A 27399-nucleotide genomic window follows, 5' to 3' on the forward strand; every position below is an offset into this window, starting at 1 on the left:
AAACTATAACAATAAAGGTAAAAATATAAATCTTAAAAATTAAACCCTTAAAGCTAAATCACATTTAACTAAACTGTTCTGACATTCGGACTTCAATATAACGCAGCACATATGATTGTAGATGCAGATGGGAAGAAAACGATCTCAAGAATGCGTCTTAAAGTTCAGACGAGGCTCAAATGACGTCCTGACATTCGTTTAACTTTAAGAGAATAAAAACGCTGTAATTCTCAGCAGCTCCATCATCAAAAAGCCTGTAAGACTCACAGTTGGAGAGTGTGTGTCTGCAAACGGTGTTCACACACTGCGGCGTCACTCCTCTTCTGAGCATCTCGGCGCGGTCAGCTGCAGATCAATGCATCTTGTGCTCAACCAGGAGATGTCAAGCGTTCTGACCGTTTTCTATGGTTTTCTTGTAGATCACATTCTACTTCTACAACGTTCAAGTGTGCACTGTACTGACACTTGAAGAACTAGTGTACTTGACTTAAGAAAGACAATTAATTAGCATAAATCATAAAAATGCACAATTAAAATAAACCTCATTCAAATGAAAATCATCAAAATTCATTCAAATGTAAAATTAAAATAACTTTAAATTGTAAAAATGTAAACATTTTAAATTATTAAAATGATATTAAAACACTTACTGAATTAAAAAAAGGAAATTAAATCTCAAGAATTGAAATTATACAAATACATAATTAAAATACATAGTTTTAACAAGAAATTAAATCATAAATCATAATTTTGACAGTTAAATCATAAAAATGTTCCTAAAAATTATAAATCACAAGTCTAATTGAAATAAATGATTAAAATAAAAACAAAACAAAAAAATTTAAATCATAAAAATGGGAAATTAAAATCAATAAATTATTAAAATAAAAACAAAAAATAAATGTCTTACTAAAAATTTGTTAAATTAGAAAAATGCTAAATTAAAACATAAAAAAAATTAATAAAATAAATTTGATTTGATTACCTTCATGTTATTTGTCCCTTAACCAACGTCAAAGAACTGCGAACGTGTTGTTAAACTATTGAAATATTCATTTGAAAATCTTCAATTCTTCAAGTATTTGAGGTCAAAGGGGTTCGGTTGACAGAATGCTTTTAAAGAATAAGTTGTTTCTCAGATTCAGTACGCTGGTCTGACTCTAGGCCAGATCGGTCTTGTCCTAAACACCAATCGTACGTGTTGTTGAAGACTAACAGCATTCAGCTAATGGCCTGTGGCAAGACAAATGGAGCTGTCAGGCCTAATCGAGTGTCTAAAGAGAGATACATCTCTAACACCAAACCAGCTCTTCCTCAGAGAAGATGAAGCATGGACATCATCTGATCAGATTCCTCCTTTACTGTTCAAATGGGCTTTCTGGAAACTGTGGATCTCACTCATGATTGTACAGAAAGAGATGCTCAATAATCAACTGGTTAACACGATGCAAATAACAGAATTGAACACAATAATAAAAACAACAACAGCAGCTGTAGAAACAACATCAACATACTCAGAGCAAACGATCTGCAGAAAGTTTCTTCTTTGGTTTAGAAACGAACGCTTTCATTCATAACTACACAAAACTACAGGAGCTATTTCTTCTATTGCTTTAGACTGACTGAGTTCAACTATCAGCATCAACAACCACTCATCCTTCAGCCATGTTTTTAATTTGTGATGGGTGAGTTCATTTAAATATAGATTCAACAGCAAATTGATCGAATTAAATCTTAATGTGAAAAAAATTATAATAAAAAAAGCAAAATAATACTAAAAAATGCAAAATACATCATTAAAAAAATACTAGAAAATAAATAAATTATAAAAATTTTAAATAAAAAAATAAAACATTACAAAGCAGGCTAAAACATTACATTTAATTAAAAAAATAAGGTTTAAAAGCAAATATAATATCTACAATGGAAGAAATGTATATAAAATGATAAAATATTACAAAGTAAAAAGATGATATATAAAAATTGATATATAAAACAATTAGAAGATGAAAAAAAGCATGTTTATCAATTGCAGCAAACTGCTGTACTGATTTTCCCTCTTTGTGAAAATTAATGTTCAGTAAAATAGAAATTAATTCAGGAAAATTATAATTCCCTCATTTTTCTTCTGATGAATAAAATGTGATATCAGGATTCAGTCCCAACGTGATTTACAAATGATAACTAAATTCAGATGCATTCAAAATTAAGGCAAATTTAGATTTGTGTAAATTCTTACAAAACCAAGATTTTACAGAAGAAAATCAACAGAATATAAAAATGTGATAGCTTAATATCTGAGGAAGACGATACGTGTTCTTCTTTTTCATTTTACATCGTATCCACGCAGTGTTTTCATATTTATGAACTCTCCGAAGAAGCTTCAGTCCAACAGACATAAAATAAAAAAATCAAGCAATAAACCTCATCCGGTCATGAAGCGGCCCTGCGGAGTTCTGCAGTCCAGGGGGAACGAGGCAAGTCAGTGTTTTTGGTGCTGAGGTCACCTGGAAGTTCATGACGTGTCTGATCTCCATCAGAAGGCCACGCTGACATACATTCACCTCTTCAGGATGCTATCTGACAACAACACACAAAATCAGATAGAAATGCAGCCTGGTCTCATAAAAATACGTACCTCTGTGCGACACCGTTTTACGTAGCTTACTGCACGTTTCGCCGCAGTTTCAAAGAGAAATGTCCACTGAGTGGCACTAAAACACCGGTTAAATACGTGAACCCTGGCATGTTTTTATTATGTTGCTACAGGTACGTACTGCGGTGGTTCAGAATCCAAATATCCGGGGTCTGTCCCTAAAAGTTAATGCTCTATCGTGTTGGAAATACGCCTTACACCAAACCCAACCCTAAACCTACCCGATAGTGTTAACACATGCAAAACTGGTATACAAACGTATTTGTTGATGCAACCGTGCCATTTCAACTTCCTTTTATGCAGATTTGAACTGCTTTGTCGAACCATAGTTACACGGGATTCGAACCGGAGCTCCTTGCCTCCTAAGAACAAAATTACCGTCTATGAAAACCCATAGATACGAGGCTGGATACGTGTAATGCTAACGTTCAAAAGCATCAGTTTTCAAAATCTCCCAGCATATTAATATCGTTTTGAAGTCTTAACATGATATTCAAGCAATTGTTCGAAAATTACTCTTTATTAATCAAAACTCTGCAAATTTGTGTGAAAAGCAGTAAAAGGTGTCAGTTTTACTGCCTCTAGTGTTTGTTTCTTTAGGAAACTGCAGTAATATGTAGTTATTGGTTCGTATTTCGTGTTAAAAAGTGCACCCAGGTACGTAAATGCCATGAGACCAGGTTGTAGAAATGCATCTGCACAAACTAAACTGTAAATGCAAACGCAAAGCAAACACCGTGAGAGTGTGTGTAGTAAATTAAGTAAATGAAGCAATGCTTGTTAATGTTAGTAAATGCATTAGGTATCATGAACAGGTATTTTACAATGTTTATATGAATGAATTAAATGTTTACAGCATATAATATTATATCTATTTATACAACTTTATATTACATTTACATTTATTTCTTCACTTCTACATGCACTGATACATTTTTACAATTCAAGTTAGTATATTTAATTTACAATTATTTTTTATGCCTAGATTAATTATTTTCATTAGATAATGCATTAACTAACGTTAACAATTTTAATTCTGTTTTGACCATTAAAAAATATAAAATTAATTGTAAGGTCTTCAGTAATATGGATTAAAATAATTTATTCACACAGTGTACAAAATAGCATTTATTTAATTTATTATAAAATATTATTAAACATTATATAAAATATAAATTTTTACATATACTAACATTTGTGCATGTAGTTAACATTTAATTCAGTATAATTGTTTTATCTAGATTAATGATTCCCAATGTATTAAATGCATTAACTGCTGTAAATTTTATTTTCCATAAAAAAAAAAAAAAAAAAAAAAATTATATATATATATATATATATATATATATATATATATATATATATATATATATATATATATATATATATATATAAAGACCTGTAAGGAGGGTTTTATATAGCTTATTTTTAATTTATTAATATATAACATTAATGTTATTTTTTACATATACTGACATTTATCACATTTCAAGTTAGTATGTTTAGTTAATTTAATAGTATATTTTTATACCTAAAATAATGACTCTCAATGCATTAAATGACACATTAACTATTGTTAAGTATTTTAGTTTTGACCATTAAAACATATAAATGCCTGTATGGTCATCAAGGTACATTAAATTAATTTATTAATATATACAATAACGTTTATTTCATTAGTAAATAATATTACTGTTAGTATATTTAATTTAGAAGTATATTTGTTGACCCAGATGAATGATTAATGACTTGATTAACTGTAAATATTTTCTATTAGTTTTGACCGTTAAAAAAATTTGAAAGGCCAGTACGGTCATCAGGTTGTGAGTAAAGGCTGTAAGGATGGCTAGTGTTGGTTTTGTCATGTTTGTTAAGTTGATAGTGTGTAGGGTGCAGTACACAGGACGTAGTGCGCACTTGGACTGGTAGGAGCAGGCTTGAATGTGGTTGCTGGTTTCCATGGTGATCTGTTGCTGTGCTACATGGACATCCTGTGACGAGGGAGTTTCTGCACCCTGAGAACAGGAAGTGACATCGTCACGCAGGCTGAAGTTTAATTAAATGATATCATGTGCCATGCTTCAGAGTGAAGTGCAGCATTATGTTCATTTACACATGAGCTGCTCATGATCCAACAGCATTTAGATAATTTATTAATACAGAACATGAATGTTAAGTTCTACAGTTACCTTCTGCACAAATTGTGCCGCCCTAGTATTTATGTAACTCATGAAACATGCATGATTTACCTCTACAGAAAGTGCTGATGGAGGGACCGGCGTTAACTGATGGATGAATGTTCCTTGCATAGCTGGAGCCGTTATATACTGAAACAAACACACACAGCAGACACACACACACACACAGATCAGCACTGGATAACATACACATGCAGTTCTCCTGCTGTCCTGATCGAGAGCTGCAGATCACATTGTCTTTCGTGTGTGTGTGAGTGTGTGTGTGTGTGTGTTTGATGGATGGTTCAGCTGTCTCTCAGAGTTAAAGGGTGTGGTCACGGTTATTAACATCCTGTACAGGAGCGCAGCATAAACTACAGCAGTATCACAGCACTGAAGACTGACTGCAAACACACACACACACACACACACACACACACACACACACATACACACAGAGACAGACAGACAGACAGACACACACACACACAGACATGGGCTATTCATATTTAAGCAGGTAAAAGGTCTGGAGTTAATTCTAATGGCTCGTTTCCACTGAGCGATATGGTTTGGTACAGTACGGTAAGGTACGCAATTATTAACCACTGTCAGAAGTTGTGAATGGTACCAAAAAGCAAACCACTTCTTTACCATTCCATTGGAGTACCTAGCACAGAAAAGGGTACCAAAAGGGTGGAGCTAAACTCATAACTTAATAAACATTGATTGGTTGAATCACTTTTGCGTGATACAAGGGGATAAAGTTTCTCCTTCGCTCGTTCCGCTCTGTATATTTACATCAGAGTGCGCAAACACAAAAAATACAACCCTGTATTTTTTAATTTTATATTTTCACAAAGACAATAGCAGTTTCTCAATATGCGTTCTTGTCTGCTCTTGTGGACCCAAAAACCCGTGTAATTTTCTAAATATTATTGCTGAAATGTAGTTTTAAGAATTTTTCAGGTGAGAATGTAGTTGTTTAAAACTCAAATCTGTGGTTTATTTATAAAGATAGCGCCTATTTGAAAATTTGCTATGCTGATTTCGGAGCTCCAGGCGATCATCGGGCGTCATGTATCCGCCTCGAGCTGCCTTACACTCGGCTAGTCCTTCAGACATTTGCCACTGGCTCTGATGTCTCTGTAGTGATTAAACATGAGATGCAACTCGTTTTGTGTATATTTAACAGGCATTCGTGGTCTCATTAATCTATTATTGGTTCCTGGTCATATCGTTTTGGCTGAACACAAAGTTATATATTTATTTTGAACTTTGTACCGTAGTACAGCGCTGACTTTGTAGCATACGTTTGACTGAATTGTTTGTGTTTGTCTTTACTTCCTCTTATATAAGCCTCTTATACTTTGTACTTATACTTTTATAATGGCTATTACTGTTCATTAAAACTGACATTTAACAAAAAGAGGCAGAGTTGTGCTTATTGTCGCGCTTTATCATCGATCGCTACTTTCCAGCATACACCACGTCTATCAAGTAAAGGGTACTGTTGGCAGTGGAAACGCAAGCTAGATCAGGGTGTTCAGTCCCGAACCGTACTGTACCATACTGACCCGTACCACTCGGTGCAAACAAGCCATAAGTGTGCCATTTGTATTTGGAAGCTGTTACTTTGAACCCACATCGTGTGGTTAACTATAACTATAACCTGAATATGTTGCAGCTAAAACACAACTTGTGCCTGTGTCCAAATTTATATGTACCTGACTGTAGTTAAGTATATAGTCTACTATTATAATCTGGTGTGTAATCTGGTATACAGTTCAGTATATAGTTTGTTATATAGTCTGGCGTATTGTTGAGTTTATAGTCTGCTATATAGTTGAGTATATAATGTTATATAGTCTGATATATAGTTCAACATATATTCTTTTATATAGTTCAACAGTCTGGTATATATTTGCGTATATAATATGCTATATAGTTGAGTATATAGTGTTATACAGTCTGATATATAGTTCAGTATATAGTCTGGTATACAGTCTGTTATATAGTACAGTGTATAGTCTGGTATACAATCTGGCATATAGTTCAGCATGTAGTCTCTTATATAGTCTGGTATATAGTTCATAACAGGCTATATACTTCACTATATAAAGGACTATATAACAGTCTATATACTGACTGTATAGTCCAGTCTATATACAGACTGTATATAGCTGGTATATACCAGAGTGTATAATGGACTACCGTATTGTCCCGAATATAAGACTGTTTTTTTCTTGGAAATACATCTTAAAAAACACGGTCGTCTTCAGGGCCGGAGTGGGACTCATTTTCAGCCCTGGAGTTTCAAGCCTTAGACTGGCTCACTTTTTTTTTTTTTTCTGCAGGTATTTTCAGTGCCTCCTTTGCGCTTTCTATTATCCATTTTTATCTATTATTTTTTACTTTTATTTGAATTTTTTTTTATTTGAGCAAGGAGCTGCTGTCAGGGGTGACAACAGATAATTATGTCATCATTAGGTTTGCCAATTAACTTCAGAAATGGAAAATAAGGGACAATTGTGATTCTTTATCTTTTATTCTTTGAGAAAATAGTGTTTATTCTTGTATTCTTGTAGAAAATAAAGTGTTTATTCTTTAAGAAAATACGGGGCAGAATAAGGGATGCTCCAAATATTTGTCCTGTACCATAATGTAGGCTATTTGCCTGCAGTTAAAAAGAAGTAATAATCTCAGAAATAATCACAATTATTCTAAAAATAATTTTAATGTCATACAAAAAATGTCATCGACTTGTGCAAATTATAGAACTGTGATAATTTAGGAGGTGAAAATACTGTGAAATTACATACAAATGGAAAGAAATTTGAAAGCATAACAACTGAAGGTCAATGAAACGTCAGTCAATAAAGCATTTTTTTTTTTTTAAACAATGGCACTTAAAGTTTTGAACCAAAATATGATTGCAACTATAGGCTATAGCCTTTGAATGAATGAAAATGCATATTTTTTCAATTAAAGAAAACTTAGAGAGTGTGGTGCTTCTGGTGCTTGGATTAATACTTTAATAATGAGGTTCAAGTTTAAGAATAGGCTACAAGAAGCAGCCGGCAGAGGATTCCGCTTGGTCTTAAAGCCTTCCGCAAACGGCTACTTCACACAACAATGATCATTTGCACAAGAAGTATGATTAATTATCAATTGAGAATTTGTTATTGATATGGTCATAACAATGGATATTTTGAATATCTTTTCTCCTGGTTATTGTTAAGAGAGGGAGCTGAGGGAAGTTCATGTTTTTTTCGGTCTTCATCTTTGTTTTGTGTATAGGTTAGTCAGCTCTTTTAATCCTTTAGTTAGCTGTGTTTTGTTTGTTATTTTAGGCTACACTCACTCTAATTAAACCTTACTTTCTGTTACAACCCAGGTTCCGTACTTAATAAATGGCAGTTACTGTTTCTTTAAAGAATTGTTGCGTTTTCACTCCAGGGCTGAGGCTTGAAGTGTTTCTCTTCTTGTTTTTCTTTATCTGCCTATAATTTTTTTTTTTATTTGGCTAATTTCTTTCTTTGTTACGCCTCACAATACCTCTAGACTAAAAAGAGGACGTAACAAATTGGGGGCTCGTCCGGGATGAAAACAATAATAAGGGCTGTGAGAAAATAATAGATAAAAAGAGTGGGGCTGCTATGAGTGCAGGCAGTCTAGGGTCAGCCATATCAACCCAGTGGCATGACAACACCGGGGCCCTCGCGGCCAAAAAAAACAGACCGGCCCACCGGGAATCCTCCCGGTGCTTCCGATTGGCCAATCCGGGCCTGGTCTTCTTATATTCAGGGTCTAGACTTTGACATGTCAATAAAACACCCACAACAATAGGTGGCGCTAAATACGCATAAAACGAGTGTGTCGTGAAATATGTAATGTAATGTGTGTTGTGAAGATCGTGAGTGAAAACACAAGAAATAGAAAAGCTTACAGCAGCACGAGTCCTGACTGTCATGTTAGCCTGATGGGACCAAACTTCCTCTGTAAGTGATTTTAAAACATAAGACAGTACCCAGATTTGAAGACTACAATAAGATTCCCTACTGATAATAAAATTTTGGTAGGCTACGATGAGATGGATAGCCTAAATATTATATAATTCAGATGGGCTACCTGTTATTTTTATGCACTGTAAAAAAACATAAAAAAATTGAGCCAACTTACAATTTTAAGGCAACCAGCTTTTTGCAGATTTTTGAGTTCTCTCAACTTGTAGGAGATTCTCAACTTTTATACAGTCTAGTATATACAGTACCAGAGTGTATACTGGACTACACAGTCTGATATATAGTTCAGTATACAGTTTGGTATATTGTCTGCCTTTTAGTCCATTTTATAGTTGAGTATACAGTACCATATATATTCTGGTATATAGTTGAATTTTTAGTAGGACATATTCCAGTATATAGTCTGGATATAGGCCGGTATATAATCTGGTACAGAGTCATACCTTTAGTCCGGTATATAGTCTGGTAAATACTCTGGTATTAAGTTTGATATATATTAATCTGAGCAAAATCCACTTATACCATCTGACTGTAGCGTTGATGTTCTTGTGATATTTAGTGTTGAGTAAATGTGAAATCAGAGCAGAGAACATATAAACCCACATTAGCAGAAGTTCCCAGGGTCAGCTGACTCATCTGTTGTGTTAGTGGAGTCATTACGGCTGCTGGAGGCACGGATACAGTGCTGTGTGTCTGTAGGGAACGCTCATCAGTCCAGCTCTAGAGCACAGACACAGAAAACATACATAATTAACATTTACTCACCGAAAAAAAAAAAAAAAAGACCATGTCATTTTTGTCTTGTTTTGCAGTTAAGATATCTAAAAAAATGATGCATTTACTTAAGCACAACTGCACAATAAATGAAGACTTGTTTTTATAGATTCTGTGATTAGCTTTTCTGTACAGGAAGGTTTTAAATACGTATAAACAAGCCAAAATAAGTTAAAACCTCACAGTGCAGCAAGACAAAACACACACACACACACACACACACACAAAATACTTTAAAGTTTGATGTCTAAAATAAGCAGTGTTGCTTCATGTAAATCTATAGTTTGGATAATTTGTAGAAATTTTGTAAGTGGAAAACCAAATAAAAGACACAGATTTGTTTTGCAGTGTCCTTTTTCTTTTTCACATTGATAACATTGTGTTCTTCCTGTAGAAATAAAGAAGGACGTCTACATCCACATGAACCCGGTCTCCAGAAAGAGTTACAGTCAAGTCGATGAGTTTGTGTTGTGTAAAAATAAATGAAACTTCAGCACAGAACACACTGATATTGATTTAGTGAATGTCATATAACCGTGGGTTATGGTTGGCTGATTCCATATTGTGTGGCTGATCTGAAGCGATCCGTCAGTCTGGTTTCATTTCAGTGACTGAACTCAATCAATGACTTTAACACGGCAAACACTCCAGAAACAGCATGTTATAGGAGTTTATACGAGAATAAGTCTGAATCAGCAGCTAACTCGAAGTCTAAAACTACACAGAAATATAACGCTCTCAGAGAACTGCACAAACTCATATTACTGAGATAGTCGCACAGATATTGCCTCTGCTAAACTCTGAAATGCATCTGTGAAACTTTTAGCATGTGCAATTTAGCAATTCAAGTTCTCTCAGAATCAGACGGACTGAGCAAAAAACATTTTTCCACAGTCATTAGTTTTTCATGATAATTTTCAGCCTCTCTAATGCAATTAAGGAAGCTGTTTCTGCTACTGTATCTTTAAGGCTTGTGTCTGTAAATGGTCATAGAGAGAGGACAGGTCAGAGGTCACTTACTGTCGGCTGCATCACATACTGCTGCTGCGGCATCCATGCTGTGCTCTGAACCTGAGAGGAACAACAAACAGCCTCATCCAGCATTCATAAACCATAAAAACTGTCCACACACGGCACATTAAAGGGTTATTATCGCTAACTAAAACTACAAGCATTAAAAAAATAAATTGAAACAAACATTAACTGAAAAAAAGAAAAAACTTATTTCAACCAGTAGCAACATTTTCCCTTGATGTATTAAAACTATGGAATCAATTTTCCACCTAAAGTATTGCGGTCACAGAGAACAAAAAAACTAAATAAATAAAAAGCATGAAAATATATTGCACAAAATAAAAAAATCAAAGCAAAGTTCAGATAGTAAACAATGGCCATGGAATGAAAAATAATAAGCATGAATCAATAAAATAATGCATTTTAAATAATAATAATAATAATAATAATAATAATAATAATAATAAGCATTAATCAAAACATTAAACATTTAAAATCATATTGAACAAAATTGAAATATTTATGCAAAATTATCCAACTTGCACACAAAATATTTTTTTTTACTTGGTTATATTTCTCAGTTTTTTGTGCTCAGATATTTTCTGCTCATATTTTCATTTTTGTATGTTATGTTGTTTTTGCCTTTGCTCTTGTTTCCACATTCTGATATTGTTTTTTTTTTTCAAATCTTGCGGTTAGAGTTTCATGTAAATCAGGGCGGGCTTAAGCTTCATCATTGGTCCACTAGTTCTTGATTGACAGCTCCCATATAAAACAACTATATGAGAGCTATACAGAAAATCGATCCCAATATAATGTACAGAATGTGATGTTTTGTTCATTTTTAGCAGTAAGAATTCAGATCAAAACTATTTACAAAATATTACAAATCTTACTCTGAATTGATGAAAATGCAAAAGCAAATCAAACAGCAGTAATTAATTCATATATACATTGACCTAAAACCATATTAGAGCTGTAGTATAAAAATATATTCATATATGCACGCATAATTTGCATACACAGGAAACAGAGAGCGAAAGGCTTCATATTAGTGCTAAATCTGTGCTTGGTGTGAACTGATCTTAGTGAAGAGAAGACAGTGATGAAGATGATGCTCCTCTGCTCCGATATTGATGAATCAATTTGAGAGTGATGGATCTCTCTCTCTCTCTCACACACACACACACACACACACACACACACACACACACACACACGTGCACTTTAATCATACATGTCTCTCTTTCTTACTGTGACTCTCTCGTTCTCTCATTTGATAATGACATCTCCTGTGTAATTCGGCTGTCAGAGCCGAATTGAACAATTGAATTGAATTGAACAATTGAACCCAGAGACAGTCGATTCTTCACCTCTTGAAGATGCTGTGGAGATGAAGGTGTCTGTCCCTAACGGGTTAACGGCTCATATTCATTAAATGAACCAAGACGAGTTTCCAGATCAGAGCTGTAAGACTCGTTCATTCATGAGCTGCTCTGATACTGAAATCACACACACACACACACACACACACACACACACTCACCTGATATGTGGAGACGGGTGAAGTGGTGATGAATGGAGTGATGGACGCTTGCGTGATCATCCGGTTAGCAGTGATGCTGTACGGAGAAGAGTAGAACCTGCACAGAGACAGAGATTATACACACACACACACACATTTCACACAATTAACAAACATAACTTTAAATTTTTTTATAAAAACTATATAGACATTTGAAGAATTTTTGAAGAAAATAAATAAAAATATATAAAGTAAACTTACTAAAACACAAGTTGCTAAAACAAAATAAAAAAATAAAAAAAATAAAACCTCTCTGAATTACATGAGGGTGAGGAAATATCGCTTATCCTTTACACTTCAATTTAAAAGTATAATGAAATATTAGAGAGATAATAATTTTAATGCTTATAATTAAAAATATCTATATGAACGTAAAATATAATTGCATATGTGTGTGTGTGTGTATGAATAAATCATAAATAAATGATAAATTATTATTTACTTTCATGCATGTTAAATTTGTCCACTCATATGGGATGAAGACATGTTTTTAATTCAGTTACTGTGAATTAATTGAATTTACAAAAAAAAAATCATATTACTGTATTTTTGTCACTGTATGTAAATGAATCATGGGTGACAATATATTCAACATGAAATGACAGTGCATGTTAAAATCATGCGTTCACACACGCTTCAGCACACAAGTGTGTGTGTGTGTGTGTGTGTGTCCTGCAGGCGGCGCTGTGATGAGACCGTAAATAATCAGAGCCGTGTTGCTCTGATCTCTTATCAGACAGGATGTTTTATTAGGAGACAGACACAGGAAACAGGAAGTGACAGATTTCCTGCCAGCAGAACACACTGGGAGAGATTATCTTTCCTCCTGTCTGTGTGTGTCTGTGTGTGTGTGAGCGAGAGAGACGTACCCGTTTTGCATGACAGCAGGGTCGTATGTGAGTGTCATTCCCATCTGCAGAGACACACAGAGAGACAGAGATGTGTTAATAGGGTCCAAACCCTCAGACACTCCATCACTCAGAGAGAGACACTGATTATATGAGCTTATGATAATGAGAGTTTGAAACCATCATAACCAGATGCATCCAGTGACAATGTGTCTCTCAACACTGAGTGAAAATTCTGCTTGACCAAACAAAATCACAGCCAATCAGAACATGCATGATGATTAATATAGAAGGATTCTGGATCAATACGATTTTAAAGCGGGCGGAGCTACACAGTTTGACACAAAAAGAAAGAAAAAGATGGACTAAACGTCTTAATGCTTTGATTTACAAGAGCTATAGGTTATATGTATATTTTTACAGGTTATATTTGTACATTTGTAAACAAATAATTTACATCTTATGTTTCCTCCCCATTTATTTTTTAACAAAACTAATATTTTAATGAACAAAAATGTTCTTATATCATTCATAATATCAGTAGTATTTAATATTTATAATGTCATTAGATCTGTGTTTTGGAAATGTTCAAATATTATTCTCTTAAAAACAAACAAATGATCAAATGGTTAGGACAAAAATTTACATTTACTTTTTTTTACTAGTAAGTTATATTTGTGCATTTGTAGACAAATGTAAGACAAAATTAAAGACATTAAAGAGATCAAAATTTAAGACAATTTAAATATTATATAAATTTATATTTATATATATACACATACACACACACAAATTATACATACATATAATTTATAGATATCTTTTAGATATATAAAAAGAGTAGTTATTTTTATATATCTAAAAATATAATAAAAATATAACTTAATAAACATTTAGATATGTAATATATATATAATAAACATTTAGATATGTAATATATATAATAAACATATACATATATATATATATATATATACACACACACATATACACATATATATATATATATATATATATATATATATATATATATATACACACACACATATACATATATATATATATATATATATATATATATATATCACATTTAAGCTTTTTTATAATAGTACATTTGTAGACTAATATAATAGTATATAATATAATATAAAACTGAAACTATTGTAAATATACTGAACTCTAGGTTGTCTCTAAGCTACAGAAGCTCAGTGGAGATGAAGAGCAGCTGTCTGCAGATGTTCACTGTGAGTCTGTGCTGCATTAGAGTGACATGACACGATGATGATGAGCCTGATTTCCTGTAAATGACTCACTCTCTGTGTGTGTGTGTGTGATCCTACCTCTCCTTCCCTCCACGCTCGGCCGTTCTGTGGATATTTACTCTGAGTTTGTCTCTTCTTCTGACCGCCGTCAGCAAACTTACACAGCAGCGGTTCAGACGGACCTACAGACAAACACCAGAGACAGAGACTGAAGCTACAGCAAACACACACACACACACACACCTCCATCTGTCCATTTCACTAATAAAACTACACACAGAAAGAAAGAATGAAGCTAGTTAGATAGGTAGAGAGATAGAACGATATAACGATAGATAGAACGATATAACGATAGACAGATAGATGGAACGATAGAACGATAGACAGATAGATAGAACGATAGACAGATAGATAGAACGATAGACAGATAGATAGAACGATAGACAGATAGATAGAACGATAGACAGATAGATAGAACGATAGACAGATAGATAGAACGATAGAACGATAGATAGAACGATAGAACAATAGACAGATAGATAGAACGATAGATAGATAGACAGATAGACAGAACGATAGACAGATAGATGGAACGATAGATAGATAGACAGATAGACAGAACGATAGACAGATAGATAGAACGATAGACAGATAGATGGAACGATAGAACGATAGACAGATAGATAGAACGATAGACAGATAGATAGAACGATAGACAGATAGATAGAACGATAGAACGATAGATAGAACGATAGAACGATAGACAGATAGATAGAACGATAGAACGATAGACAGATAGATGGAACGATAGAACGATAGACAGATAGATAGAACGATAGACAGATAGATAGAACGATAGACAGATAGATAGAACGATAGACAGATAGATAGAACGATAGACAGATAGATAGAACGATAGATAGAACGATAGAACAATAGACAGATAGATAGAACGATAGATAGATAGACAGATAGATAGAACGATAGACAGATAGATGGAACGATAGACAGATAGATAGAACGATAGACAGATAGATAGAACGATAGATAGAACGATAGAACGATAGACAGATAGATAGAACGATAGAACGATAGACAGATAGATAGAACGATAGACAGATAGAGGGAACGATAGAACGATAGACAGATAGATAGAACGATAGACAGATAGATAGAACGATAGACAGATAGATAGAACGATAGAACGATAGATAGAACGATAGAACAATAGACAGATAGATAGAACGATAGATAGATAGACAGATAGACAGAACGATAGACAGATAGAACGAACGAACGAACGATAGAACGATAGACAGATAGATAGAACGATAGATAGATAGATAGATAGACAGATAGATAGAACGATAGACAGATAGAACGAACGAACGTTAGACAGATAGACAGATATACAGATAGATAGAACGATAGATAGATAGAACGATAGAACGAACGAACAAACGACAGATAGAACGAACGAACGAACGATCGATAGATCGATAGATAGACATAGATAGAACGATAGACAGATAGATAGAACGATAGATAGATAGAACGATAGAACGAACAAACAAACGACAGAACGAACGAAAGAACGAACGAACGATCGATAGATAGACAGATAGATAGAACGATAGACAGATAGATAGAACGATAGATAGATAGACAGATAGACAGATAGATAGAACGAACGAACGTTAGACAGATAGAACGAACGAACGAACGATAGACAGATAGAACGAACGAACATTAGACAGATAGACAGATAGATAGAACGATAGAACGAACGAACGTTAGACAGATAGACAGATAGAACGAACGAACATTAGACAGATAGACAGATAGATAGAACGATAGAACGAACGAACGTTAGACAGATAGACAGATAGACAGATAGATAGAACGATAGATAGATAGAACGATAGAACGAACGAACAAACGTTAGACAGATAGACAGATAGAACGATAGATAGATAGAACGATAGAACGAACGAACAAACGACAGATAGAGCGAACGAACGAACAAACGACCGACCGACCGACCGAACGAACGAACGATAGATAGATAGATAGATAGATAGACAGACAGATAGATAGAACGATAGAACGATAGAACAATAGACAGATAGATAGAACGATAGATAGACAGATAGATAGAACGATAGAACGATAGACAGATAGAACGAACGAACGATAGAACGATAGACAGATAGAACGAACGAACGATAGAATGATAGACAGATAGAACGAACGAATGTTAGACAGATAGATAGAACGATAGAACGAACGAACGTTAGACAGATAGACAGATAGATAGAACGATAGAACGAACGAACGTTAGACAGATAGACAGACAGACAGATAGACAGACAGACAGATAGATATGCAGACAGACAGACAGACAGACAGACAGACAGACAGACAGACAGACAGACAGACAGACAGACAGACAGACAGATAGATAGATAGATAGATAGATAGATAGATAGATAGATAGAGCCAACACTTATGAAACCAAGAACTTCATGAGCTATGAAAGATCTTAGCAATATCACCAGAACAGGGTGCTGAGCGTTTCTCGTTCTGTAGTGAACCGAGAGCGCTCACAGCTCTACCTGGGGTTCCTGCTGCAGTCTTGAGATATTTGCCATTGAAATGCTGTATGACAACTTCACATTTCTCTGTGGACTCCATCCTGAAGAACAGCACACACACAACTGGAATAAAACACACAAATACAAGCAAAACCACAGCAGGACAACACAGCATTGCGTCGTTTAAAAGCTTTTAAAAGAATTACAGTAAAGCATTGATTTCATTATGGCTTGTGTGATTTGTTTAAAAATCTTTTTAAACAAGAATTTGCACATGAATTCCAAAAAAAAAAAAAAAAAAAAGAATAAATAAAATAAAATAAAATGAATGCATGTGTATGTTTTAGACCTTGAAATGTGAAGGTTTATTGGCACAGTAAAACAAAAATAATACTTATTTAAAATAATAATAGTAATAATAAATTGTTATTCAAATCAGAATATGTTTTAGACTTTACAACATATAAATAAATATTAATTCACATTGTGTATTATATAAAAATACTAATTAAAAAAATTTAATAAAATTATAATAAACTATAATAATAATAAAAAAATAAAACAATTAGAAAAATAATACAAATTATAAATTAGCACAGAGATGTAACTGTTAGGAAATAATATAATATAATATAATAATATATAAATAAATCTATACATACAATTGTTATTTAAATCTGCATATGTTTTAGATTTTACAACATACTCATTAATATAAGTAACTATAAATCCACAGCGAGTTTTATTATGCAATCTTTATAAAATTCAGAAAATGACCCTGTCTGCACAAAAACATTGTGTCCTGAGGCTCTGAATATAAATTTGCAGCTGTTGAAATGAAGAGGCAGTTGTTGACCCTCATTAGCACAGAATAAATCAGCACACACACTTGACTTCTCTAAAGTCTATTAAACACTCAGTGTAATGAGGGTTTGATATGTGAACACACACACACACACACACACACACCTGGCGAAGCCGACACCTCTGCTCACGCCGCTGGCATCCCGTAAGATCCGTGTGGAGATCACGTGACCGAAGGGTCTGAGCAGTGTCTCCAGCTCCTGGTCCTCCACAGAGACGGGCAGATTAGACAGGTACAGGTTAGTGGGGTCCTGCTCCTGCTGCTACAGACAAACACACACACACACACACACAGATCCGTCAGGTTACTTACACACTTCAGTCTACAGAGCTCTCGAGCCTTCACTGTGAGACACATGCATTTCAAGCAGTTCACACACTGTATTTCTCACACTGAGAAGTAAGGGACACTTGTCCCGCTATACACAATTAATGGCAGAGGGAAGTTCTCTGCTGAGGTCATAGCTGTCTTTGGTTATACAGAGTTAATACAATAAAGTTTTATTTCTATACCACATTTAAAACAACTGCCATTGACCAAAGTGCTTTCCAGCGTCAGTAATAGGACTCTATGAAATCCGTTTCGTTTTTCCCCAAATTCTGAATGTTCCATTTTTATTTTTCTTGACTCCTTTCTAATGATTAAATTACATTTTATTAATCAAAATAAAGCAAAAAAAAAAAAAAAAAAAAAGCATGTCTAAATCAAAATCTTGAAACTTATACAATTTCACGTCAATTTATTAAAGGTTTTATAAAAATGGCATGCTTAGGGCTCTATGAAAGGTTTTATTTTTTCCTCTCCATATGTTTTATTATTATTAAATGATGTGTTGTAGCAAGTCTAATTGTTTGAATGCATAAAACTTAATTTATTCAAATTTATTGTTAAAATAGCTTTATGATTTTTTTGTTTTTCCTCAGATATTCTGTGTTGGTGTGTATTTAAATTGTTCTGGTTATCAAATGAAAGCATACAATTTTAATTTGATTTATCTTTTAATTATATAAAATCAAGCAAACTATTTTTTTTTTGGCAAACAAAGGGGATTTACTATTAAAATGAAAACATGGAAGAAATGTGTGATTATTCTCTAAAAAATAAAGTTTGATTCATTTTAGTAGTAGTCTATGTACATTCTACTGAACAATAGTAATATATTCCTGGCACAATGTCTTTAAGTTGAACTGGACTTTTATTTTGAAGGGTTGCCGTGAATACCTTTACAGTTCTGTGTGTATATGATATGACGCTAGTTTTACTCGAATGAAATGGTAACATGCTCATGAAGTGACTCTCAGAGCAGTTCTGGAGATGTTGTTCATGTGGTTATGTCCTCGTTTAGTGAGACGGCAGACGCTGAAGTCACTGCGAGCGACACACACTTCAGTGTGTGTGTAGTAAACAAAACCACACATCCGCGCCATTCATTCACACAGACACGTAAAACATGCAGGATTCATATTTAAACGGTATTTTTGCAGCTTAATATTTACAGATACTGATCCATATTGCCATTTAAGTGTAATGACCTACTTTTGATTAATTAAAAATTTGAAAAATTCCGTGACATTCTGCATTATACAGTAAATTCCATTTTAATGACTCCGCGATTCCGTCCACGTTTTCCGCATCGCAGAAACCATAGGACCTTACATTAAATACAGTCACAAAAATAAAATTAAACATTGAAAGTTAAATCCTGCACGCTAATCAACTCTAAAAGTCATACTAAAAAGATACGATTTCAATCTAGTCTTAAAAGCATCCTCAGATTTAATATGCATGGGAAGAGGGAGCAGCCGCTTAGAAAGCCCCATCACCCTTTGATTTTAATCTCGTTTTAGGAACATGAGGAATCATCTGACTCGAAGATCTCATATTTTTTGTATTTTTTGATACAGGAATCAAAAGGTCAAGGATATATTTAGGGGAAATGCCTTGCAACGCTTTAAAAAGCATCAACAAAACCTTAAATTAAATTCTAAATTTTACAGGCAACCAGTGTAAAGAAACCAAAACTGGGGTAATTCTCTCTCTCTTCTTTGTGCAGCATTTTGTACTAATTGAAGACGAGATAATTGACCCTGTGAAACAGAATTACAGTAATCAATGCGTGAAGATACAAAAGCATGAATAACGGTCTCCCGGTCCGGTCCACAGAGAGAACTGATTTCAGTTTAGAAATAATTCCGGGTCCAAGATCCAATGAATTTTTTTCTTTTTTTCTTTTAGCATTTTGATTTTAGGATTCCCAGACGAAATCGCTTGCCTGTGAAAAGATAGTGAGAGCTGATGTTGAGGAATATAGTCAAAAACTCTCCAACTGCTTTGCAACCAGAAGCTTTAACTTAGCTTTGGCTCCTGAAACGCAACATACTGCGTTTTTATATCACTTTTGCATTTGTTAACACTATCGGGCAGGTTTAGGGTTGGGTTTGGTGCTTGTAGGGGATATTTCCAACACGATAAAGCATCTTCTTTTAGCGACACTCATCGGATATTTGAATTATGAACCAATTCGATACGCACCGGTGCTGCAGAAATGTATTTAGAGGCACATATTTCAAATGAGCCTGGGTTGTCAATGTGATTGTGTTGGAAAGATGGCGTGACTGGCACAGGAAACACTGACTCTGTGTGTGTGTGTGTGTGTGTGTGTCATCCTGTTGTCACACACTCAGTCAGAACAGATTCTGTTTTTCATGCATGTTCCTGGTCTAACTGTGAATTATTTATTGGGCCCTATCAAAAAAGTTTGGTTACCCTTGAAGAAATTGACAAATATATTACTATTTTGAATGTAATACCAATATAACTACTACTACTAATAAAATAATTTAAACATTATTTTTTAAGGAATAAAGTTTGATTTTTAGTTTCTTCCATGGTCTAATAACAGTAAAGTTGTACAGCACTTTGTTTGCCAAAAATTTAATTCATTTGATTAAAAAATTCAATTAATCACTAACGTTGTATGCCTTCATTTGATTACAAAACAGAATTTCAGAAAAAAAGAATATTATTGAAATAAATAAAAGTTTTTAATGAATTTCATTGATCAGTCGTGCCTTTTGATTGATAAAGTTTCATTTAACCATTAAAATGGAATCCAGAAACATTTAAAAAAGATTTATTTGGTAAATTTGGTAAAAAATTGGAAAAAAAAATTGAGAAAAGAAAATGTATTTCATAGGGTCCTAAAAATGTTTATTAATCATGAAAAAATAAATAGTTGGTAAATTGTGTTCATGTTTTCAATAAACTGTTAAAACAGAAATTTATATATAACCCCCCCCCCCCCAAAAAAAACAACAGAATCCATACAATTATATGAAATAAATAAGTAAGGCACATATTTCAAATGAGTCTGGTTTGTCAATGTGATTGTGTTGGAAAGATGGTGTGACTGGCACAGGAAACACCAACTGTGTGTGTGTGTGTGTGTTTCATCCTGTTGTGTATACACACACTCGGTCTCCACACATATGGGCTTTCAGACGCTCAGATTTGGCTGTCTGTGTGTGTCTGTTGTTGAATATGATGTAATGTAATAATGAATCTGAGCATGAGAGCAGAGACTGAAATCTACTCTAATCAGAGGTTAATGTGAGTTTAAACGCTCAGTCTCATCTCTCCTCATTTCATTTCCTCTCATTCTCTCTCTCTGTTAAACTCTCCGTGTTCTTCTCATGAAGAGACGCTTCTGTAAACAGCACCTTTAGAAACCTCTACGTCTTTCACTCTCAGATTAGTCTCTCAGTTACCCTGAAGCCCTTGCTGCTGTAATTACACTAATTGGAGTCAGACGGCAACAGTTAATTAGAGGAATGCAGATGAAGCATAAGACACATTTATACGCTACACTATATTTTTCCTGTCTAACAGAGTCTTTACTACTGAGACTCACTAATTTCTTGTATGAGGAAAAATAACTGTCTCAGCTTTACAATCAATGCAAAATACTCCAGTATAGTTATGGTTTAGAAGCTCACGCTACGTGCTGATTGTTTACAGTGATGCATAATTCACACAGAGCATCATGGGAATAAATACAAATCTCTATTCCTATGAAAAACAGCACAGCCACAGGCCTAATGAACGCCGGATCATCCCGCCATTCCAGCTGATCGAGGAAATTTCCATTTGATTAGCATCTCATTATCATATGATTAGTGAATCGGCTGAGTCACACCTGAGAATAGTGCAGAAGAAGACTATATGAAATCAGACTCTATTGATATTTCTCATGCATGTTCCTGGTCTAACTGTGAATGATTTATCAGGCCCTATCAAAATTTCAGTTAACCTTGAAGAAATCGTGAATGTTCTAGTAACCGTAAATTTGTAAAGAAATTTTTATTTGATTAAAGTGCCCCTATTATGGGTAATGAAAGGTTCATATTTTGGTTTTGGGAGTCCCCAACAACAGGTTGACATGCATGCAAGGTCAAAAAACACTGTATTTTTACCTTATTTGTTCAACGACTCCCAAATGGTTCGTTCAAGGATTCATTTTTCCAAACCCCTCCTATGCGTGACGCTAATCTGCAGTGATTGGTCGATTTAATTTAAAGCAGTGTTTGTGAGCTTTTAACGCTCCAAAAGCGGCACCTAGTGGCAAAGAATGAATTTGCATTTTCATTCAGACCAACTTGAAAATCATGTTTTCCCAGGTCTGCAGGCGCAACAAGTGGGCGGGCAATATGTTTGATGTTGACATCAGCATGAAACGGCTTGGGATTCGTTTTAAAAACGACTTGTTTCAATGATTCAGAGTCGACTCTTTCTTTTGAGAGACAATACCTTTATACACGGTGCACTTTCAGATTTAAAACTTTGCAGGATGTTTTCATTCACTTAGAGCTGTGTTACACACTGCATGAAAGATCATTTTCAAAAATCCAAAAGGGGCACTTTAAAAGATTCAATCAATCTATAACATGGTATGCATTCATTTGATTACATGACCATTTCTCTGGGGAAAAAAATCATATTATTGTAATAAATAAAATAAATAAATTAATCATGCTTTTTGATGAATAAAGTTTCATTTAACCATTAAAATGGAATCCAGAAAAAATAAAACAAAACAATTTGGTTAAAAATATAAATAAATAAATAATAAAATAAAATGGAATTTGAGAAAATCAAATCAAATGTATTTCATAGGGCCATAAAATGTAATTTTTATTAAATATGTAAATACATTGTTGTTAAATTGAGTTCATGTTTTCAATAAACAATTAAAACAGTCTTCCAAAAAATTAAAACAGAAAAAAAAGAATCCAGAAAAAGTTATATATAAAAAAAAAAACAGAACTTGAATATGAAATGGAATTTGGGATAAAATAACATGTATTCATAGGGCCCTAAAAATGACATTTTTATTAAACTTTTAAAATTGCATAAGTTTTATGATTTCAATACATTAGGCCATTCTTGGGCAGTGGCGGACTGGCCATCTCGAGCACTGGGAGTTTTCCCGGTGGGCCGCTGTACAATATGGGCCGGCCCTTTGCGTAATAAAAAAAAAAAAAAAAAAAAATATATATATATATAAATGGATTGCAGTAAATGTACGTATATCCTTCCATCGGCCCGGGCCGCGCAGCCCACTTCATTCAAAAATTATAATTAATATAGCATGTTTCAGCTCAGTGCAGCAGCTCAAAAGCTCTCGTCAAAGTCAAAATGTTTGAACTAGCCAATCAAAGTGTAGAAGGCGGGATTTACCGTTCACAGACGCTGAGCTGAGCTGAGCACGACTTGAATACGAGCTGAGGTAAGATGTAAGCAGCTAAACATGACGAGACAATTCAGCAATATTTGCCAACCGTTTAGTTAAACATACATACATTAATTTTCAGAAATGCAAACTACTACTGGCCTTTTCACATTTCTCAGATTTTAATGCCGTTATTCGAATCGTCACAATATAGGCTACATAATGCAGTTTTCAACAGACATGAGATAAGAGTTAATGTAAATCTGATTTCACGTGTCTAAAAAAAAATGTTTAAAAACCTATAAAAATCATTCTCGATCTTACTCTAGAACATTACAAATGCTGATGACTTTTGCTTTCGAGTGCTATGCATAGGAAAGTAATTTATATTATAGGCCTAATAAGAACAATAGCCTAATATTATGAAATATTACACTTAAAATAGTGTTTTTCTATGTTTTAAAATGTAATTTATTTCTGTGATCAAAGCTGGATTTTCAGCATCATTACTCCAGTCTTCAGTGTCCTTCAGAAATCATTCTAATGCTGCCTAATTTGCTGCTTAATTATCAGTTATTATTTGTGATTGATTATTAATAATGGTTTTATTATTGTATAATGGTTCTCAGTTAAAGATCAGCATTTATTTGAAATATAAGTACTTTGTAATAAGTGTAAATATCTTTATTGGCACAAATCAATTTACTCAAAGTCCCTTTTTGTATTCTATAATCTTTGATTTAATGCAACATTGTTGAAGAAAAATATTAATTTATATTATTTGATCTTACCCAAGACTGAATGGTATCACATTTTCCACAAAAATATTGTGCAGCACAACAGTTTTCAACATTGATAATAATCAGAAATGTTTCTTGAGCAGCATATCAGTATATTAGAATGATTTCTGAAGATCATGTGACACTGAAGACTGGAGTAATGATGATTTACAATATAGTCGCATAGAAGACAGCTGTTTTAAATTGTAACATATATATATATATATATATATATATATATCACAGTATTGTTTACTGCACTACAATTGGAGCTTTATTCCTGAAAATGATAGATGTCAAGCTCCTGCAAAAGGACCAATACTGTATGATGACCAATAGAAAGGACCCATAAAAACAGTCCACATTCTGCACTATTCCAGTCTTCTAGACAATACTGGAGCATCGTGTCATATGGACTGATAATATTGGTATTTAACTTTAGTGATATTAAACTGTCCCTTGTAAAAATTCTCAAACATTATTTACTATTTGCCATATACACCAGAAAAGACTAATTATAATGTCAAGAATATGCCACTCATTTATGGTGGGCCACTCTGTGCCAAAAAGTCCAGGGCCACTTTTTGGCACCAGTTCACCCCTGGACTTGGGGCAAAAATGCCACTAAACTGGACAAAAATGCCCCTGCACAAACAAATTAAATCTATTACGTTTGTGAATTTTGAGTTTATTTGCCTACATGTCACCCATGTCTGCTTCTTGCCTAAACAGGTTTATGATGTTTAATACATTTAGCTGCTTTTAGCCTTACCCTGGAGTTGGTTCACCCTCTGCCTATGCACTGGGAATGCTTTTTACTGACTGAAGGTTTTTATACTACTAAAACAAAGTCTAGAAAAACTTAAATGAAAAAAAAAAAAAAATGGAATCCAGAAAAATGAATGTAAAAACAGAACTTGGAAAAAACTAAATGGAATTTTCGGGGAAAATAAGACTGATTTCATAGGCCCTAGAGACTAAGTGTGCAGTTTTTCTAAAGAAAAAAAAATCTTTCAAATTTAATAACTTTCTCCAATTCCCAACAAGTTTTCTTTTCCCCTGATGTCATCTGGCTCAGGAACAGACGGTGAGTTCTGAAGGGCAAACAGAGGGAGTTGTGGGTACCAGAGGAGACAGATGCATTATGGGACGGTTCCCCTGCCTCGCTGGTCTAATTACAGCTCAAGCACAGTGTGAGGCCAAATACAGACAGAAACACCCCCTGACTCTCAGAATCATCAGACTGTGTTTACATACGGCAGATTCCCAGCGCATTAAAGCATCGTTTACATGAGCGCCACATCCATCACAAACTAAAGCTCTGCGTGTGAAGAGACAGCGTGAGAACCAGAGCTCAGCTCCTCGATGCGTTTAGAGACTCACGTCAACCCTGTGTCAGGAATCTCTCAGACAAACTAATTAACACCCAACTCGCCTGTCAAACACTAACGAGAGACAGAGAGAGGAAGTGCAGTGTTTATTACGCTCGCAGAGGAGGCACTTCACATGAATATTGAACAACCGTGACTTAAGCTTTAGAGCACTAATGGTTTTCATTGTGGGAGCTAGTAGAAAAAAAAAATTGCTACATGAAATAAGCATAAACTGAAATAAAATTAAATACAAAAACACACTTAATTCTTTCAGCATTTCTCATTTTCATTTAGTTTAACTTGATCTACAAATTTATATATATATATATATATATATATATATATATATATATATATATATATATATATATATATATATATATATATATATATATCTCATAATAAAATGGCAAAACAAAATAAATGACTAAAAATTAAAAAAAATAATAAAAACTATAATAGTATCTCAGTGACTCTAAAATAGCACGGTAAACAACTAGCTTTTATCCAGGGACACTGCATTCATGTTATACTTTATAATATCAGTTCATGCAAACCCATGAACGTGACGCTGCTGTATGAAAAATATCAAATGTGCAGAAACAAAATGCAGATTGACATTCAACATTTTCTATAGCTCAAGCGCCTCTTTTTCGTTGTCCAGGAAATGTAAAAACATTTTGAAAGAAATCTTCAAAATATATATATTTTACTCAGCAAGGATGCATTAAAATGGTTAAAATTGGGAGTAAAGACATTTATAATGTTACTAAATATTTCTATTTCAAATGAATGTTGTTCTTTTCATCTGTGAATCCTGAAAAATAAATCGTCACAGTTTCCATTAAAATAATCAGCAGCACAACGGTTTTCAACATTGATAATAATCAGAAATGTTTCTTGAGCAGCAAATCAGCATATTAAAATGATTTCTGAAGATCATGTGACACTGAAGACTGGAGTAATGATGCTGAAAATACAGCTTTGATCACAGAAATAAATAACAGTTTAACATGTATTCACATAGCTATTTAAAATTGTAATATTTCACTATTTTTACTGCATTTTTGATCAAATAAATGCAGCCTTGAGCAGAAGAGACTTCATGCATCTCTTACATAATGAAAGACATTCACTTGCTCTAAAGGAGAAAAGAGCAGTTTACACACACTAACTCTGACTCATCAGTGACTCAAACTTTAAATATTTAAATTAGTCATATGCAGTTTAAACAGCTGTGAGGATGATGAAGATGTCTTACCTTTGCCATCTGCGCCTGCACACCGGTGGCCTTCAGAGACGAAACGGCCTTCTGCGCTGCTGCTGGACAGTCAAAGTCCACGAAACCATAACCTACAGACACGGCACTACATTAATGTGACGTCACATCACCAGCGTTATCAAGCCTAGTCCACGTATTTAACCAAAAAAAAAATTATTTGTAAATCGACCAATCACAGTTCATTTGGTGAATTAGATTTTTTTTTTAAATGCATTCACCAAAGACACAACATTCTTAACTGCCATCAAATAATACAACAATCTTCTAAAAAATATCTACATAAATAACTAAATATTATAACATCCAACTCGTTTTAAATCCACAAAGGTCAGTTTTTGCTGAATTCAAAATTTTGTAACATTTTAGACAGGCTCTTTAGAAATAACTTGACTAAAAGCATGACGTCAAAAGCTAAACCGGTCACAACTAAAACTTTGTGC

The 27399-nt window shown here is 33.9% G+C and overlaps 1 protein-coding gene across 1 annotated transcript in view; it reads right to left on the bottom strand.

Moving 5' to 3' along the window:
• Positions 1-8354: 8354 nt before the first annotated feature.
• The window catches only part of LOC306885631 (RNA-binding motif, single-stranded-interacting protein 3-like), a 41348-nt gene continuing 22303 nt past the window's right edge, over positions 8355-27399 (bottom strand). Inside the window, exons 4-11 of the mRNA XM_079442291.1 lie at positions 26939-27030; positions 17902-18059; positions 16954-17033; positions 14417-14520; positions 13098-13141; positions 12190-12286; positions 10650-10700; positions 8355-9575 (exon numbers count right to left, since the gene is read on the bottom strand). Coding sequence (XP_079298417.1) covers positions 9411-9575; positions 10650-10700; positions 12190-12286; positions 13098-13141; positions 14417-14520; positions 16954-17033; positions 17902-18059; positions 26939-27030 — 791 coding nt within the window. The 3' untranslated portion in view covers positions 8355-9410. The remainder of the gene's footprint in view (positions 9576-10649; positions 10701-12189; positions 12287-13097; positions 13142-14416; positions 14521-16953; positions 17034-17901; positions 18060-26938; positions 27031-27399) is intronic.

Source organism: Barbus barbus (assembly GCF_936440315.1).
Source record: "Barbus barbus genome assembly, chromosome: 19".
Classification (NCBI taxonomy): domain Eukaryota; kingdom Metazoa; phylum Chordata; class Actinopteri; order Cypriniformes; family Cyprinidae; genus Barbus; species Barbus barbus.